At 45.0% G+C, this 17,187-nt stretch overlaps 1 protein-coding gene across 1 annotated transcript; it reads left to right on the forward strand.

The window, feature by feature from the left end:
* Positions 1-2,740: 2,740 nt before the first annotated feature.
* Positions 2,741-14,933, forward strand: LOC308276710 (vomeronasal type-2 receptor 116-like; the record flags this gene model as incomplete). The annotated part of the gene is made up of 6 exons (XM_080715536.1): positions 2,741-2,781; positions 4,939-5,230; positions 7,557-8,363; positions 9,427-9,654; positions 13,067-13,190; positions 14,029-14,933. 6 exons carry the CDS (start codon positions 2,741-2,743, stop codon positions 14,931-14,933), a joined length of 2,397 nt encoding a protein of 798 aa, XP_080571662.1.
* Positions 14,934-17,187: the final 2,254 nt, after the last annotated feature.

Consider the following 17,187-nt stretch of genomic DNA (forward strand, 5'->3'; position numbering starts at 1 on the left):
GGGGATAAAGGGAAACTCTCTAAAGCACATGATGTACTTAAACAAACATATAGATATCAACTATCAACCACTAAGCCAAGCATGGGAAGGAGGGTTGGGGAAGGAATGGGTTGGGGATTGGGCAGGGGCAGACTGGGCGATGTGTTCATGTATGTCTACACACTTTTTTTTTTAAATTTCATTATGATGTATGAATACAATACACCAATTAAAAACAGAAAAAAAGAAACAACTTAGATGTCTATGAATAGGATGATTAAATACAATGTGCTGTATTTATTTAATCAATTTTAGATGACTTTGAAACACAAACTATTGCTACTTTAAAAATAACATTAAAATGTCGGGCGTGGTGGCGCATGCTTGTAATCCCTACATTCGGGAGGCTGAGACCAGAGGATCGCAGTTTGCAGACAGCCTCAGCTACTACTTAGTGAGGGCCTCTGCAACTTAATGAGACCCTCTTTCAAAATAAAGAATACAAAATAGGGAAGGGGGTGTAGCTCGGAGGTTGAATGCTCCTGGGTTCCATCCCCAGACCTGCCAAAAAATTAAAACATTAATTTACATATATATATATATATATATATATATAGTTAAAAATTTAAAAATTATTGCAAAGTTATACAAATTCATGGAAATATCTCAGGAGAGGTATGGAAAAAAATGGTATGGGCAGGTGATGTTTAATGAAAATTTTAGCTCATGTTTTATAATCTTTAAATATATACTGAAAGTATATATGTTGAATGTTAATGGTTTTTCATTTTGGAAGTAGAATGGGAATATGGGTATTTCTTATATATATTTCCATTCATCTCTTAAATTGTCTAAAATCCATCACAGAAAATAAAATTAATATTTCATGTTTGAATGCCTATGAAAAATAATAATACACTTTTAAGTCAGATGTGGTGCTGGATAGGACTGAAACTTCCCAAATGTTGGGATTATAAGCCCCAAGCCTGGCTCACAGCTTCCTTCTTAGCAAACCACAAAGCCCACCTCTTCTAGGAGGATCCTGCAGCCCTGGGAGTGACACTGGGCAAAGGGTCCAAATGCCTTCCCCAAGCAGCACAGGAGACTTTGGCGGCTGATCTCACTCGCCACGTTCTTGCTCAAGCTACCACGTGATGCCATTTTGCTATTGGGCATTTTGTTGACTCCTACACCACCTATATTTTGAAATATCTTGTATTTTTTGGTATACTTTTATTGGTGTGTAATTATACATCATAGTAAGAGGTCAAAGTGATCCCTACATACCTGCACAAATTGCTGGGTATGCTCCCTCCTTACACACCCAGCCCCAGCACCCTTCCTCCTCCCATACATGTCAGAGAGGCTGGTGGCGAATCCTTCTTCAATGGACAGAGCATCAAATGGTTTGTTTCCTTCTTCTGTCCTCCTCTTCCCCTTCTCCTCTCCTTCCCCTAATCCCTTCCACTACTCTCCTGACCTCTCTCCTCATTCAGCTGAAGTCCCTTTTCCCTCTAGCTCTCATATATGATAGGAACCTATGTCCTTTGTCTTTATTAGATGGGCCAATCTCACTTACAAAATGTACTCTAGTTCCATCCATTTGTCTGCAAATGAGCTAACTATTCTTTATGGCTGAATAAAATTCCACTGTATGCATATCACTGGATAATTATGGATGTGCATAACTCACTGCAGGATTCTAACTTCAGTTGTTTTCAACACCAACTCCTGCTCACCCTGTCCTGTCCCTCAGGGCAGTGGACTGACAACAAGTCTAAACTTCTGGGCTCTCAGCAACTCAGGGCTGCTGTGGTCCTCAGAGCCTAGATGGACCATGATGAAATCATGGTGGGCATTGAGAAGCCAAGACACAAACATGTTTTTGCAAAGTGTTTTCATCAGGATGGAAGTGACAGGTGTAGAGCCCCAGGCAGTGGGTCCCCAAGCTCCTGGATGGGATGGCAGCAGAGCCATGAAATGACAGGGCACCAGAGCTGCTTTTACCACAGCCAGCCTGGCTCAGGTCTCAGCTCTGTGACTCCCTTGGTACCCCCTTTCCTTCTCCCTGTGTCTCTGCTGGGAAGCCTGTCTGCACACTTTTCACAAGTCTGGAACATCTGGCAACAGGGTGATGCTATTTTGTCTTCACATATGACACCTGGATCCTGCTCCTCACCTGCACAGCTCAGCTTGAAAACCAGACTATCTCTGTATCAGGTGGAGCCTGAGATGTTCTTCTCTCTGCTTTTCTTCTTCCTGCTCCTGCAGCCCTTGCACACATTGTGGGAAGATGATTTCAGTTTCTGTATCACTGACCTGAAGCCAAATATCCAGAAAGAAGGAGACGTGATGCTGGGAGCCTTTTTCCTCCTTTACTACACACATATGGAGTCACCTATGATCCGGCAAGCTTTTTTAATGAAATCAGAGCACAGATATCCTTTAGTGTAAGTTTCCCCTTGTACCCAAGTGTTATACATGGCCATGGCTGTGTGATTTTATGTGTGTTTAATCTCTCTATATTTTTGGCACTGGGGATGGCCCCAGGGGAATTCTGCCTCTGAGATATATCCTCAGCCTTTTTATATTTTATGTGGTTTTATTTATATATCTTATGGTATGGGGGATGAAAACCAAGGTCTATCTACCTCTATCTCTATCTCTCAAGTGTCTAATCCTCTTTGAGTCTGCACAGCAATGAGAGAAATGCAGAGCAATATATTTCAAGGTTCTCTCATATTCTTGTGAATCTACAATCATGCAGTTTGCTCTCAGCTCCACAGGTATGAAGGAGAGTAGGTAATACATTTTCCTACTCCACCAGCCTGATGTACATGATCCAGCAGTGTGGGTTTGGGAATGCATGTGTCTGGTGGGACCTGCCTCACCTGGTGGCAGAAGCCCTTCTTGGGGACACACAGGTGTCTGAGACTCTGTGACCCTGCTCATGGTGTCAGACCCATGAAGCCCTTAGGAAGCCCCTTGGTTTTCCTCAGCATTGCCATGGTCTGGCAAGTCGGTCTGGCACAGCATTTCCACAAATTGCGTCCAGCCTTAATGGGCCACGGTGCCCTGAACATTCTATAGGAAGGGCATTGGATGGACTCTGTGCAAGGTGTCTGCATGGGTCTCTAATGACTGATTTACCATACTGACACACACAGATTGTCAGTATAGGGCTGAACCAGGGAGCACAACTCCATTTAATAACAACCCAGGCCCTTTTGGTATGTATGTATGTATGTATGTATGTATGTATGTAAATATGTATGTATGTATTGTAGTACCCAGGGGCATTCTATCTCCCAGCTAATCCTCCAGCCCTATTTTTATTCTCTATTTTGAAACAGGGTCTCACTGAGTTGCAAAGGGCTTCAGTAAGTAGCTGAGGCTGTCTGTGAACTGCGATCCTCCTGTCTCAGCCACCCAAATGCTGAGATTACAAGTATGATCTACCATGCCAAAGAAAACCAAAAACAAAACCCACAAACAAACAAAAAATCAGCCTCAGAAACTTAGGGAATCTCTTTTTGAAAAATAAAATGAAAAGGGCTGAGGTGTTGCTCACAGGTACAATGCTCCTGGGCTCGATCTCCAGTGACCCAGGAAAAATAAAGAAAAAATGTTGGGGGTGTAGCTCAGAGGTAGTGTGGCCCTGGGTTCAATTAAACACACAAACACACACACACACCCATGAAAAAATCTTCTTATTTATTCTTTCAGAAACATAAGCCTTTGACAGCTAGCTCTAAAATTCAAGAACTTAACTTTTGGTAAATTTAGTTACAAACATATCTGAGAAAGGGGCAGAGGAGAGAGGAGGAAGGATCAAGGGGCATTCTCTACAGAGAAAGAAAGTCCAGGAACACAAAGTGAACATGTTGAAACCTATGAAAATAAGTTAGGGGTCCTGAATAAAGTGTTCACGTTGGAAGGAAAACGTGAGGACCGGCTAGCTCTCTTAACTGTCAGTGGACTATAGTAGTTACTGCTCTGTACAGCACGAGCTGCTCAGAATCCCTCTAGAAAACCGGGAGAAAGGGGAAACTGCTCCCTAGGCGTTGGTCAGTAGGCAGGGCAGAGGCTGCCTAAGGATTCTTGAACACAGGGAGAACCAGCAATGCTTGTGTCTTGGTTCTGCTCTAAGAGGAAAAGGAGGGCAGGTTTGTCTGAGCTCGCCTCTTGGCTCATGGCTGTAATCTCAGTACTTAGGAGACAGAGACAGGAGGATTGTAGGTTCAAGGCAGGTCTCAGCAACTTAGTGAAACTCTAGGTACCTTAAAAGACCTATTTAAAAAAATATGTGGAGCCAGATGTGGTGGCGCATGCTTGTAATCCCCGTGCTTGGGAGGCGGAGACAGGAGGATTGTGCAGGTTCTAAGCCAGCTGTGCTGGCTTAAGAGACACTGTTTCCAAATAAAAATATAAAAAATTGGTGTCTGGGAGTGTAGACTGGAGGTAGAAGGGTTCCAAGTACCACCAAAAAAAAATATGTGGAGAGGATGAGGCTCAGTGGTAGAAAGCCTGGGTTCTGCTTCTGGTTTCAATCCTCTGCTTCATAAAACAAGAGAGATTATGAAAAAGGGTGTGAGCCACATTCACTCATTTCCCTAAGAACTTACTGCTCCTGTTGTACCCACTAATGCACCTTGAATTTATAGAAACTTGAACAAATTGGTCCAGGAGACAGCAATAGCATCCAGCACAACTCTACCTCAGCCCACTCCAAATGTCCTACCATCCTCTCAGTGTTAAGGACACACTTTGCTTCCCAAGGGGCAAAGAGCCATTTCAGATCACCTAGAACCCTGGGAACATTACTTACACAGGGTCCACAGGCCAGGACCATCTCTGGAGAGCGTCCTGGGTCTAGCCTGTCTGGTGCTGATGCTGGCTAAGAACTCACCCCTGAGCTTCATGACCTCATCTTCTCTCTGATGCTGATCCATTGTCCAGGTGGTTTTGGAAGAACTACCAACACGTGCTGGCCTTTTACTTCACTGTTGAGGAGATCAACAGGGACCCTCACCTGCTCCCTAACCTGACCATGGGGTTCCAGCTCTACAACACCTTCCCTGGTGAACGCAGAACCCTTGAGGACACTCTGATGTGGCTGACAGGAGGCAACGAGGTTCTCCCTAACTACCAGTGCAAGACCAAGTACAGACCTGTTGCCGCCATTGCAGGAACCTCACCAACATTTTTGGTTGAGATCGGAGCCCTGTTGCAGCTCTACAAAACCCCTCAGGTAAGATGGCCAAGAATTCTGCAGAGAAATGTACAGATTTCCCCTAGTGCTGGTTCCTAAAGTATGGTCAAGACAAAGTGGAATTTGAGTGTTTATCAATCATGAGGGTTCAGGTGATTGGGTCCCAGTGAATTCCCAAACTCTTGAGAATATAAGCAGTGTAAGGAGAAAAATGAAGAAGGAGCTCTGGAATTAAGCATCTAACAAAGCTGGACACGGAGCTCACCTGTAATCCCAGTACTTGGGAGGCTGAGGGAGCAGGACCATAGGTTGGAGACCAGGGTCTGAAACTTAATTAGACCCGAGGCAAGGCAAGTCAGTGAGACCTGTTTCCAAATGAAAAATACAGCATTGCTGGGACCATAGCTCAGAGGTAGAATGCCCCTGAGCTCAATCCCCCAGGCAAAGAAATGGTCTTGACATATATTCATCTCCCACTCACTGGAAACATTGACTCCTGACAGCTTACAGCTGTGGGCCTCCTAGGAGATGTCCACAGCATAGACTTTGCACCAGGAAATGACCACCTCAGAGGCCTCCAGAGACCAGTGACTGTCAGGTGTAGGGAGAGAAGCCCCTGGACATCTGGCTGGCATCTGGGGCAACAGTGAGGTCCATTGTGGCCCCAGGTATCATAAGGAGAGCTGAGGCTCAGACACCCATCCTAGGGGCTTACCCACAGCCTCTGCCCAGCCTGCCTCACTTACATCCATCCAAGCAGATCTCATGAGAGCCCACCCAGTGACATTCCCCCTAAAGCATATGATTTGGAATTCACTGTTATGGAACCTAGCCAGCTGGAGAAGTGGGATATGGCTGCATGAGGGGATCCTGGGGTGCTATCTTGGGAACTATATCTGTCCCTGGCTCTCCCTGTCCCACTTGCTGCTTTCCCCTGCCATGAGCTGTGAGCTATGTCCCTCTGCCATGTCTTGCCACAAAAGTCTCTGCCTTGGAGACATCTGATGATGGATAGGAGAACTGAAACTCCAGAACTTCTAAATCTGTGAGCCCAATAAACCTTTCCTCATCTCTGCTGTGCTCATCAGGTACTTTTTTCAGAGTGATGAAATAGCTGAGTAATCAGACCTCCCCATGCCACTGCTTTTTTGCAGGAAGGTCTGGAAACACTTTTAGCAATCAGGATGGTGTCACTGCCAAACACAGGCAGTAGCTTAGCAGCATTGTGTTTAGGAAGAAATAAGTTTTAGAGAATCAGAGAGGGTAAATGGAAGTAATCCTCAAGACAACCTCAGTCCTTGTGTTCATAACTGAAGTCCAGACTACCAGGAGGTCAGTGTAGTAAGAGGACACTTCATCATCAGTGTGCACAGGCAGCATGGGTCGCTGGTGCTGGCTCTGCTCCACAGGAGTGAAATACAACCTGCTACTTCCATACTGCACCACGTCAGACCTCCTTATTCCCAGGCAGGAGGTGAAATCAGTTGTCAAGCTCACCTTTCCATATTCTTTCCTTTTTTATTTTGGTACTGGGCATCAATACCAGGGGCATTCTCCCTCTAAGTTATACCCCAGACCTATTTTATTTTTATTTTGAAACAGGGCTTCACTAAGTTGCCATGAATGGCCTCGAACCTATGATCCTCCTTTCTCAGTCAACAAACTACTGGATTACAGATGTGTGCCAGCATGCCTGGTACCCTTTACTTTCTAAAGGTAAGGACACTTAGAAAAACATTGTTCTGTGTGCCCTAAAAGAGAGAACAGGGTAATCTCTATAAGTCTTACCCTCCACCAAAAAGGATTTTATTCAGTTGTGCTCTCTGTCTGTCTGTCTGCCTGCCTGCCTGCCTGCCTGCCTGCCTGTCTGTCTGTCTCTGATTTGAACCCAGGAAACTTTTAGTACAAGCTATAGAGCCTGCTTTTTATTTTTCAATTAAAAAATTTTTTTGCAGTACTGGGAATGGAACTCAGGGGCATTCTACCTCCAAGCTATATCCCCAGCTTCATTTTTATTTTTTAATTGAAACAGGGTTTCACTGAGTTGCAAAGGGTCTCACTAAGCAGCTGATACTGGCCGCAAACCTGGATCCTTCTGTCTTAGCCTCCCAAGTATTGAGCTTATAAGCATCCACCACCACACACAGCTCAATATTTTTTTAAACATGGCCTTACTAAATTGCTCATTCTGACTTCCATCCTGCAATCCTCCCTTCTGAGCCTCCCAGGCACAGAGATCACAGATGTGCGCCACGGCACTCAACTGAATAGCTCTTTCTTGTACAGAGTATTCTCATTCCTTTCTTTACAGAGAAAACCCTGACTCCCTAAAACCTCAGAATCTTATTTTTGTTTGCTTATTCAGTTCACATATGGACCTTTTGATCCCATGCTAAGTAACAAAGACCAGTTCCCATCACTCTACCAGATGGCCCCTGAGGACAGCTCTCTGGTCCATGCAATGGTCTCATTGCTGCTGCATTTTGGCTGGACTTGGGTGGTGATCTTTATATCTGATGATTTGAAAGGAGAACAGTTCCTTCAGCATCTGAATGTGGAAATTGTGAAGAAAGATATCTGTGTGGCCTTAACTGAAAGGCTCCCTGCTTATAAGACAATGTATCGGCCAGGTATCACCACTGCCCTGAACAGAATCAGCATTTCTTCTGCAAATGTGCATATACTCTATGGTGAAGCAGGGAGTCTCATCATAGTGGAACTTGCGGCAAATTACTTTCTCACCAGGGGAAAGGTGTGGCTCATGGCAGACAAAAGAGATATCACTTCATTCGAAATGGACCACATGCTGCATTCCTTCCATGGAAGCTTCTCGTTAGTACAACACAAGCGGGAAATCCCTGGCTTCCAATACTTTCTCAAGAATGTCAACCCTTCTCACTACCCAGGAGATTTTTACTTCAGTAAATATTGGATTATACATTTTAACTGTTCACCTGCTGGGTCATGGTGTGGGAAAATTGGAGACTGTGAACCAAATACTTCCTTAGAGTTTAGCCTAGGAGATAGCGACTTGATGACCTTATCTGACTCCAGCTATTTCATCTATAATGCTGTATATGCCATGGCCCATGTCCTCCATGAGGTGCTTGTGGAGAGAATGGTACAGGGATCTCCAAAGGATGCAGAGCAGCCCAGGCCCCCTCCATGGCAGGTAAGGCTTCCCCAGGAGCAGGCCAGGGCTGAGTACCTGCTGGCACCTGTGGACACCATAGTGAGGGGCATCGTGACTGTTTCCATCTCTAGATCAGCAGGACCAGGCAACAAGGGACATGGGCACCTTCACACTGGCTCTACATGTAGCTGGAACTGTTTTCCATGTAAGGAGAATTCTGCTTCTGGGAGTTTCCATCTAGACTATTTAATTAGAAAATTGAATCAGAAAATCATTTTCTATTGCATAATCATGTTTGATGTGACATTTGGTTCTTACTGGAAGTTACCACTTAGCAAAACAGGTCACTGTGTCCAGGTGGATTCCAAAGATGGAAGGGTCAATTATTTAGAAAAACAACAAAACTGTGTAAGCAACCAGAGGTTAGTAATTTCCCTCAACACAGTTCTCTGGACACCAGAGACTCACATATTAGCACACTCCATTCAAAACCTCCTTAGAATTGAGAGTTGTTTTCTTAGTTGCAGACTAAGAAAAGAAGTTGCAGACATTCATGTCACAAGTCACAAGTCACAAGTCAATAGCCTGGTCACTAAGAAGGTCCAGGAGCAGAGAGAAAAGAGCCCGTGTTCTGCCTCCTTTAAACCTTCATTGAGATATAACTGATAAATGCAATCAACTGCACATATTTAGTCTTTCTGTTTTGATGAGATGTGACATGCACACACCAGGCTGCCCTCACCAGGATGCAGGCTCTGAAAAGCCCCACCCTGTTGTGGCCTTACTAAGTACAAGGATTGGCTTCCAAGCTGCTCCAAATAGACTTTGCTGGTCAGGGTTGTGGCAGAGCCTCTGCCAGCACCAACCTCTTGGCCCACCCTAGAATCCCTGGACTCCATGGCTCCATCACTGTGCCTGTGGGAGAACTCTTCCCTCCCTTGAGCCCACGAGAAGGTGACCTACAAAACAAACAGTTCAGAGCCTCTCCCCAGGAAGAAACTTGAGCCTAGGGAAGTGGGAAGAAGGAATTCCTAGGAATTAAGGGCTTTCCACCTTCCATCTGTATGCATGCCTCACTGCCAAATCAATGCCTCTCCTCCAGCTCCATCCACTCCTGAAGAAACTCCAGTTTACCAACAGTGCTGGGCAGCTCATATCCTTAGATAAGAATGGAAACCACGGGGTCACCTATGATATCCAGAATGCTGTGAATTTCCCAGGTGGCCTTGGGTTGCTGGTTAAAGTAGGGGAGTTTTCCTCTGGAAGTCCACTTTATCAAGGCTTGGTCATCAATGAAGAGATCATAGAGTGGCCTATTGGCTTCACACAGGTATTATTCTGTTTCCTTATTAAAAAAACAAAATATAAATAAAGTCCTGGCTGAGTATGGTGGTATACATCTGTAATCCTAGTAACTTGATATGCTGAGACAGGAGGATGGCCGGTTCAAGGACATCCTGAACAAGTAGTGAGACCCTCATCAACCTAGAAAAACTGTTTCAGAAATAAAAATAACAGTAAATATAAACATAAAAATAAAATAGGGCCAGGGGTGTAGCTCAGAGGTAGAGTGCTCCTGGGTTCAATCACTAGTACCACAATAAATAAATGAATTGATAAATAAATGAATAAATAAACCAACAGGGTCTTGAAGGGTGCGGGGTGCAGCTCATGGGTAGATCCATTGCCTGCATACTCAAGACCCTGGGTTCAATTCCAATGACTGCAAATGTAATTAAGAGAGTCCTGATATGAGGCCATGAGGCTAAGTGTGAGCCCTTTAGCTCAGCACCAAGTTCACCAGTTGTGCCCTGATTTTGTATGATGAGATTTTTCCTGGACAAATTCTGAGTTAAAATCCATAAAAAGAGCAAGTTTTTTATAATGAATTTTTAGTGGTATGTTGTTGTCATCTATCTTAATGGAATAAAAAACTTGTGGAGATATACATGCACACATCACCCAATCAGCCCTTATCCAATCTCTAACCCCTTGCCTCCCCACGTCCTTCCCATGCTTGGCTTCCTGATTGATTTTGGTATGTTTAAGTACATAATGTGGTTTAAAGGGTTTCTGCCTTCCCCCTCCCATCCCCTCACATAGGTCACTTTAATTACTCCTCTATAGGATCCCTTCTTCATCTAGAGTTCCTCCTGTTACCCATTTCTTTCTAGTTTCCGCACAGTAGGAAAAGCATCTGATTTCTTATTTTTGTGACATTTCACTGTAAATGCCACAAATTTGTTCTCCCTTATGGCTGGGAAAAATTCCATTTGTACACATTCCATAGTTTTGAAATCCACTCATCTGTTGAAGGACATCTTGGTTCACTCCACAGTTTGGCAATAGTGAACTGTGCAGCTATGAACATGGTTGCTCATACATTAGTTTGGTATTTTGATTTTCATTATTTTTGGTAGATACCCAGAAGTGGTATTGCTGGATCATATGGTAAGTTTGTTTTTCTTCTTCTGAGGATCTTCCATACTGTTTCCAAAGTGGTTGCACCAACTTGCAATCCCACCAACAATGTATTAGAGCTTCTATTTCTCCACATCTGATCAATTACAGTTTCTTTTTTCCTTGTAAGTCCTTCTTGTAATTTCCACACTTATTCACACTTACTGAAATCCTGAAAGCCAGAAGGTGAGTATATTTGACAAAATGATCCACTCACAACCAATTTTTTTTTAATAGAGGTCAGTTGGATCTGGAAATCTGCTGAGAGATGAGGTAAGGCAGCAGCAGCTTCTAGTGCTTCCTGGCCACATGGTTGCAGGGACCCACTGGTCCTTTGCTGTGGAGCAGGCCTCAGTCCCAGGCCTGGTGCATGACAGGCTCTGGGCCTAGCCTTGCTGGCCCCAGTCCTGGCCTCACTGAGCGGCAGGCTCCGGGCCTCACTGGATCCAGACCCAGTTCGCCACACGGTAGGCTCCATCCCTGTTACTGAGGGCAGGAAATCTACAGAGGTTCCCATTTTTCCTTCCATATTTATTTTTAAGTAGGAGAAAATAGCACATGTCATTTGCAGAAGCTGGGAGCCAGATTCTTTAGCAGCAATGGATTTTACCTCCCCACCAAAAGCGGAGGCCCACAGTCACACTGTGGAGAGCGGGAGCCAAAAGATCAAGTTTGAAGAAGCTGCTTTTGAAGGTTTGGTACAAAGATTCATGCTGCAGTAATAAAACTACATAAAGTTAACAGAAAACAACAGAAATGACAGTACAGATGCATAAATACCAAATAGATCTATCCACATGTTCTGAGAACCTTTATCCTATCTGGTGAGAATCCTTGATATTTGTTGCTGTATAGTACAACCACAAGTGGATTATGGATTAGGACACAGTTCCACTCCTGGGAGGTATTTTTTTTTTGTGGTACTGGAGTTGGAAGGCAGGGGCTTTTCCACTTCTGGGCTATACTCCCAGACCTATGTTATACGTTACTTGGAAACAGGGTCTCACTAAGTTGCTGAGAGCCTCCATTAGTAGCTGAGGCTGGCTTTGAACCTCTGTGATCCTCCTGTCTTAATCTCCCAAGAACTGGGAATACAAGCATGTGCCACCACCACCGGCTGCTGGGAGGTATTCTTTACATTGTTCTTGGTACTTTTGATGCCATTCACTCCTCAAATGTTCTTTTCAGCATGTTTTCTACTTCTTCTTTTTCATTGTGGTACTGGGAATTGAGCCCAGGGATATTCTATCACTGAGATAAACAATATCTCACTAAGTTGCAGAGACTAGCCTTGAACTTGCAATCTTTCTGTGTTAGCTTCCTAAGTACTGGAATTACAGGCATGTGCTACCATTCCCAGCTCTACTCAGCATCTTAATTCACTAATATGAGTTCATGGCCTCCTTCCACAACTGGACACTCCCAGGCTATTTTAATACTTTTATTAGTGCATTTCAATTATGCATCACAGTGAGGTTCAGTGTGATACAAGTGTACATGCACAGAGCCAGGTGTATTTGCTTCAGCATCCCAGCACCCTCTCTCCTCCTCTACTTACAAGTTACTGAAATTGATAGTAATCCCTTCACTTATCCTCATAGTATTATTTGAATTGCTTCTTTCTTCTACCCTCCTCTTTCTCCTCCCTATATTATTTCCCCAATCCCTTTCTGCTATTCCATTGCACTTTATTTGAATAACAATCAATTTTGCACGTGTAATTATATTCTCATTATACACACAATTCTAAAGAATTATATACTCAATTATATTCTGAGGCCTCGCTTGGCCTCAGAGGCCCAAATATGTGGTGTGTCACACTCTCTCTAGGTTTCTCAGTAGTATGAAGTAGAGATAGGTAGATAGATAGATAGATAGAGAGAGAGAGAGAGAGGAGTCCAAAATTCCCCTTTAAAGATGCACCCTATAGTATTCTCAGGCATACCAGTTGACAGAACCACACAGAATTTCTCCAGAAAGGAGTTGGGTTATGAGGTTACATAATAAGAGAGAGAAGCCTGTGTGTGTGGCTGGTGATGTCTGAACCGAAAGTGATCCTGTGCCATGGTGATATTTGGGATCATTTGAGATGGAGAGATGGTAGCTCAGCTCAGGAACCCAAAATCAGGTGTCCACGTATGATCCCCATGATGACCTTTGGTGTTATGAGAGATGACCTTCTCTTCCAGGTCAAAGTTCTTTCTTTTTGTAGAAAGATTCTGACTTACTGTTAAATTAGATAATAACACAGCACATTCTAACCATCACCTGGTTTCCCTCAGACTCCTCAGTCTGTGTGCAGCCAGAGCTGTGGCCCAGGATTCAGGAGAATCCCCCAGGAAGGAAGACCTGGCTGCTGTTTTACTTGTGTTCCATGCCCAGAGGGACACATTTCCAATAACACAGGTAAAAGTTCACAGCCACCCTACAGTAATCTTCTCTGTCATAGCTTCTCAGGGATAGAAGCCAAGGACATTGGCCATGGGCCACAGAGGCCCCTGTTTGCTGTCCACCATCCTGTCTATAGATGCCTGCTGAGGTCATTATCTGCCCACTTATCTGTCCTCTGTAACCCAGCATAGGTCAGCCTATGAGGTCAGCTGTGGTGTACAGTCCAGTCTGCCTTTGTTAGCCTCCAGTGCTGCCCCAGACAGTCTCCTGACACCTCAGGGTGGGCCAGGCTAAAGTCCACCCATGGATTGCAAGATGAGCCATCCTCAAGGTACCTGTGGGTGCCTTGAATGTGTGACTCCAATAGAAAGACGGGCTCTTCATAGCCTGGAGAAACATAGAGTGCAAGTGTGCATAAATTGTCATGGGAGGGTTATAGGGCAATGGACCATGTTAAGCAGCATGCAAGGCCTGAGGACACATTCCTTATATCAGACCCTGACCTTTGCCATATTATTATATGATACGGAAAAAGATCCAGTTAAATATGAAGGTGAACATGGTGCCTCATGCTTGTTATCCTAGTACTTGGGAGGCTGAGACTAGAGAATTGCATGTTTGAGGCCAGCCTCAGCAACTTAACAAGAGCCACCTAGACACACAGTGCATGCAGTGCCCCTGGGAGGGTGGGCTCAGCATTATCCAGCTCAGCCATGGGACAGCCTGCTCAGGGACTTCTTTTGGACATTACAGGAAGTCTGTCCTCACAGTGACATTGCAGAGGTGACCGTGGACTTTGATGTGGCAAAGAGAATTAATCAATAAATATGAAATGCTGATATTTCCCCTCCAGATGCAGAGCAGTGTGCCCGGTGTCCCCCACACGAGTACCCAAACACTGAGAGGAGCCGCTGCCTCCCCAAGGTGGTGGCCTTCCTGGCTTATGAGGAGCCCTTGGGAACGGCTCTGGCCTGTGCTGCTCTGGGCTTCTCTGTGCTCACAGCTGGGGTTCTTGGGGTCTTTGTGAAGCACAGAGACTCTGCCATCGTCAAGGCCAACAACCGCGCTCTCAGCTACGTCCTGCTCATCTCCCTCGCCTTCTGTTTCCTCTGCTCCTTGCTCTTCATTGGTCGTCCCAACTCGGCCACCTGCATCCTCCAGCAGATTACCTTTGGAGTCGGGTTCACTGTGGCTGTTTCCACTGTCTTGGCCAAAACTGTCACCGTGGTTCTGGCCTTCAAGGCCACTGGTCCTGGGAGGAGGATGCGGCAGCTCCTGGTGTTAGGGGCACCTAATTTCATCATCCCTATCTGCTCCCTGATCCAAGTGATGCTCTGTGCCATCTGGCTGGGAACCTCTCCTCCCTTTATTGACACTGATGTACACTCTGAACATGGCCACATCTTCGTCGTGTGCAACAAGGGCTCAGTCACTGCCTTCTACTGTGTCCTGGGATACCTGGGCACCCTGGCCCTGGGGAGCTTCACTATGGCTTTCCTGGCCAGGAACCTGCCCGACACCTTCAATGAAGCCAAGTTCCTGACCTTCAGCACGCTGCTGTTCTGCAGTGTCTGGGTCACCTTCCTCCCTGTCTACCACAGCAGCAAGGGGAAGGCCATGGTGGCCGTGGAGGTCTTCTCCATCTTGGCCTCCAGTGCAGGGCTCTTGGGCTGCATCTTTGCACCCAAGTGCTACATCATTCTCATAAGACCTGATAAGAACTCTCTGAAAGGTTTGAAGAATAAAAGAAATTCCTAGAGAAATTGGCATTCTGAGAGTTTACCTAATAAATTTACCTCCTAGCTGGGTGTGGTTTTGCATGCTTGTAAACCCAGAGCTTGAGAAGCTGAGACAGGAGGATAACACAGGTTCAAAGCCAGCCTTATATACTGAGTGAAGCTCTCAGCAACTTGGTAAGGCCCTAATTCCAAATATAATATAAACTAGGTCTGGGAGTATAGCCCAAAGATAGATGGCCCTAGGGTTCCACCCCTAGTACCACAAAAAATCTCCCTCTTGTTTTTAATGTTGGGAAAATAACACTCCAATTTCAAATTATTTGTTTATTATATAAGAAAAATAATTGACTTACTTATTAGCAGGAAACTTCTGTTTTGAAAAATTATTTTATCAGTGCTTTACAATTAGACACCATCTTGAGGCCCATGCAAATATACATGCACAAAGTCCTGGGATATTTTTTCTAGACTTCCATCCCATACCCACTCTGCCCTCCCCAGGTGAGTTGGTGAAGTTGGTAGTAACACCTTCACCTATCACCATAGTATCATTGGAATTCTTTCCTTTTTCAATGATCCCACTTTCCCTCCCTCACTCTTTCCCCACACCCTTCAGCCCCTCTACAGCTGTCTCTCTATCTGCCTTATAATGTGTGGCCTCACCACATTTTTCTTATTCAATACTATACTGTATGTGAAGGTGCTGCTACCAATTCATCTCACTATATGAGTTGGGAGGGTGTGGGGGTGGGGGAGATGCAGAGGGAAAACACACGTGCTCTGGGCATGGATGTGTGAACCTCATTGAACCTCACTATGATGTATAATTGCAATGCACTTGAAAAGATTGTTAATCCCTTTGGTTTCACCTTCTTTTCTCTCCTCTATTCCAGTTATTCTTAGGTTAGCTCTCTTAAAATGGGCCCATATTTCTTCAATGTCAGATTCCTGCTGTCGGATTTTTTTTTCTAGATTAGAAACTATGCATTCATTTTTTGAATGATCATCTTCTAGGAGCGAGATTCTATTCTCCATGTGGTCTAATCGGTTGTTTGTACTTTGAATTGAGGCCTTTACTTCATTAATTGCATCCTTTATCTCTCTTTGGCTCTCTCTGAATTCTTTTTGAAACACCTCTATTATTTCTACAGTTATTTTCCTGATTTGATCTTCTATAAATCTCTGAATTTCTGTTTTATCATGTTCTGATGTTGTGGGGTTGTGGGCATCCATTGCTCCATTGTTATTCCTCTTTCCCATGATTTCGGAAGTTTGTGCTGTCTCTGGGTTCTTCCCTGGGTCACTACGACTTCACTTAAGGTGCTGTGGATCTCGAGTCTATGGTATCTCAGTTCCCACTACTCCTTTACTGGGAGTCAATCGAGGCTGCTTTAGACCATGGGGGGGGTCAGGTTGGGCGTTCTCCTATGGTGTAATATCTCTGCCACCACCACTTCCCCACTGGGTCAAGTCCCTGGGAGTACAGTACTACTGGGATTTCTCCTCTAGGGGCCTCAATTTGACTCACTGTTGAGTGTGCAGATGGAGCTGTCGTGGACTCGGTGAATTCTCTGCTGCTGCTGCCGCTGCCGGTAGCAATATGGCGCCGCTGCTGCACCCTCGGCCATGAGGCTGGTGTATTTCTTTTCTGTTTTTGAACTCCACTCTGAATCCTTGCAGGGTGCGCTGAGCCCAGACCCTGGGAGCTTTAGATGCTCCCTGCACCGAGAAATCTGCCGAATCCCGCCCGGCTGTTTCGCAGCGGCTTACCTCGGCTCACTGTCCGCCGCTCCTTTCTGGAGCTTGGTGGGCTGTTGAGTGAGTTGGTCTGGTGCCGTCCGGTGAACTCGCCGCTACCTCCAGCAGTAAGGCGCTGCTGCCGCGTTCTCGGGCATGAGGCCGGTGTATCTTCTCTCTGGTTTCTGAGCCCCCTTATGAGTTCCCTTTCTCTCTGGAGCCTGGTGCTTGAAAACTTTCTTTAAGGAACAATTCACAATGTATGTTTCAAATCATCAGATGACATTTTTGAGTACTTTTGTATGTATAGCTATTTTAGACATCTTAAGTTATGGTCTGTATAAGTTAAAAGTGTTTAATTTATTTTTTACTGAGCTTTAAAAATAATGTTTGTAAAGCCGGGCATGATGGCGCACGCTTGTAATGCCCGCGCTTGGGAGGCTGAGACAGGAGGATCGCACAGGTTTGAAGCCAGCCTCAGCTACTGAGTGAGGCTCTTAGCAACTTAGTGAGACCCTGTTTCCAAATAAAGTATA

The sequence above is a fragment of the Muscardinus avellanarius genome (assembly GCF_963383645.1).
Source record: "Muscardinus avellanarius genome assembly, chromosome: 18".
Classification (NCBI taxonomy): domain Eukaryota; kingdom Metazoa; phylum Chordata; class Mammalia; order Rodentia; family Gliridae; genus Muscardinus; species Muscardinus avellanarius.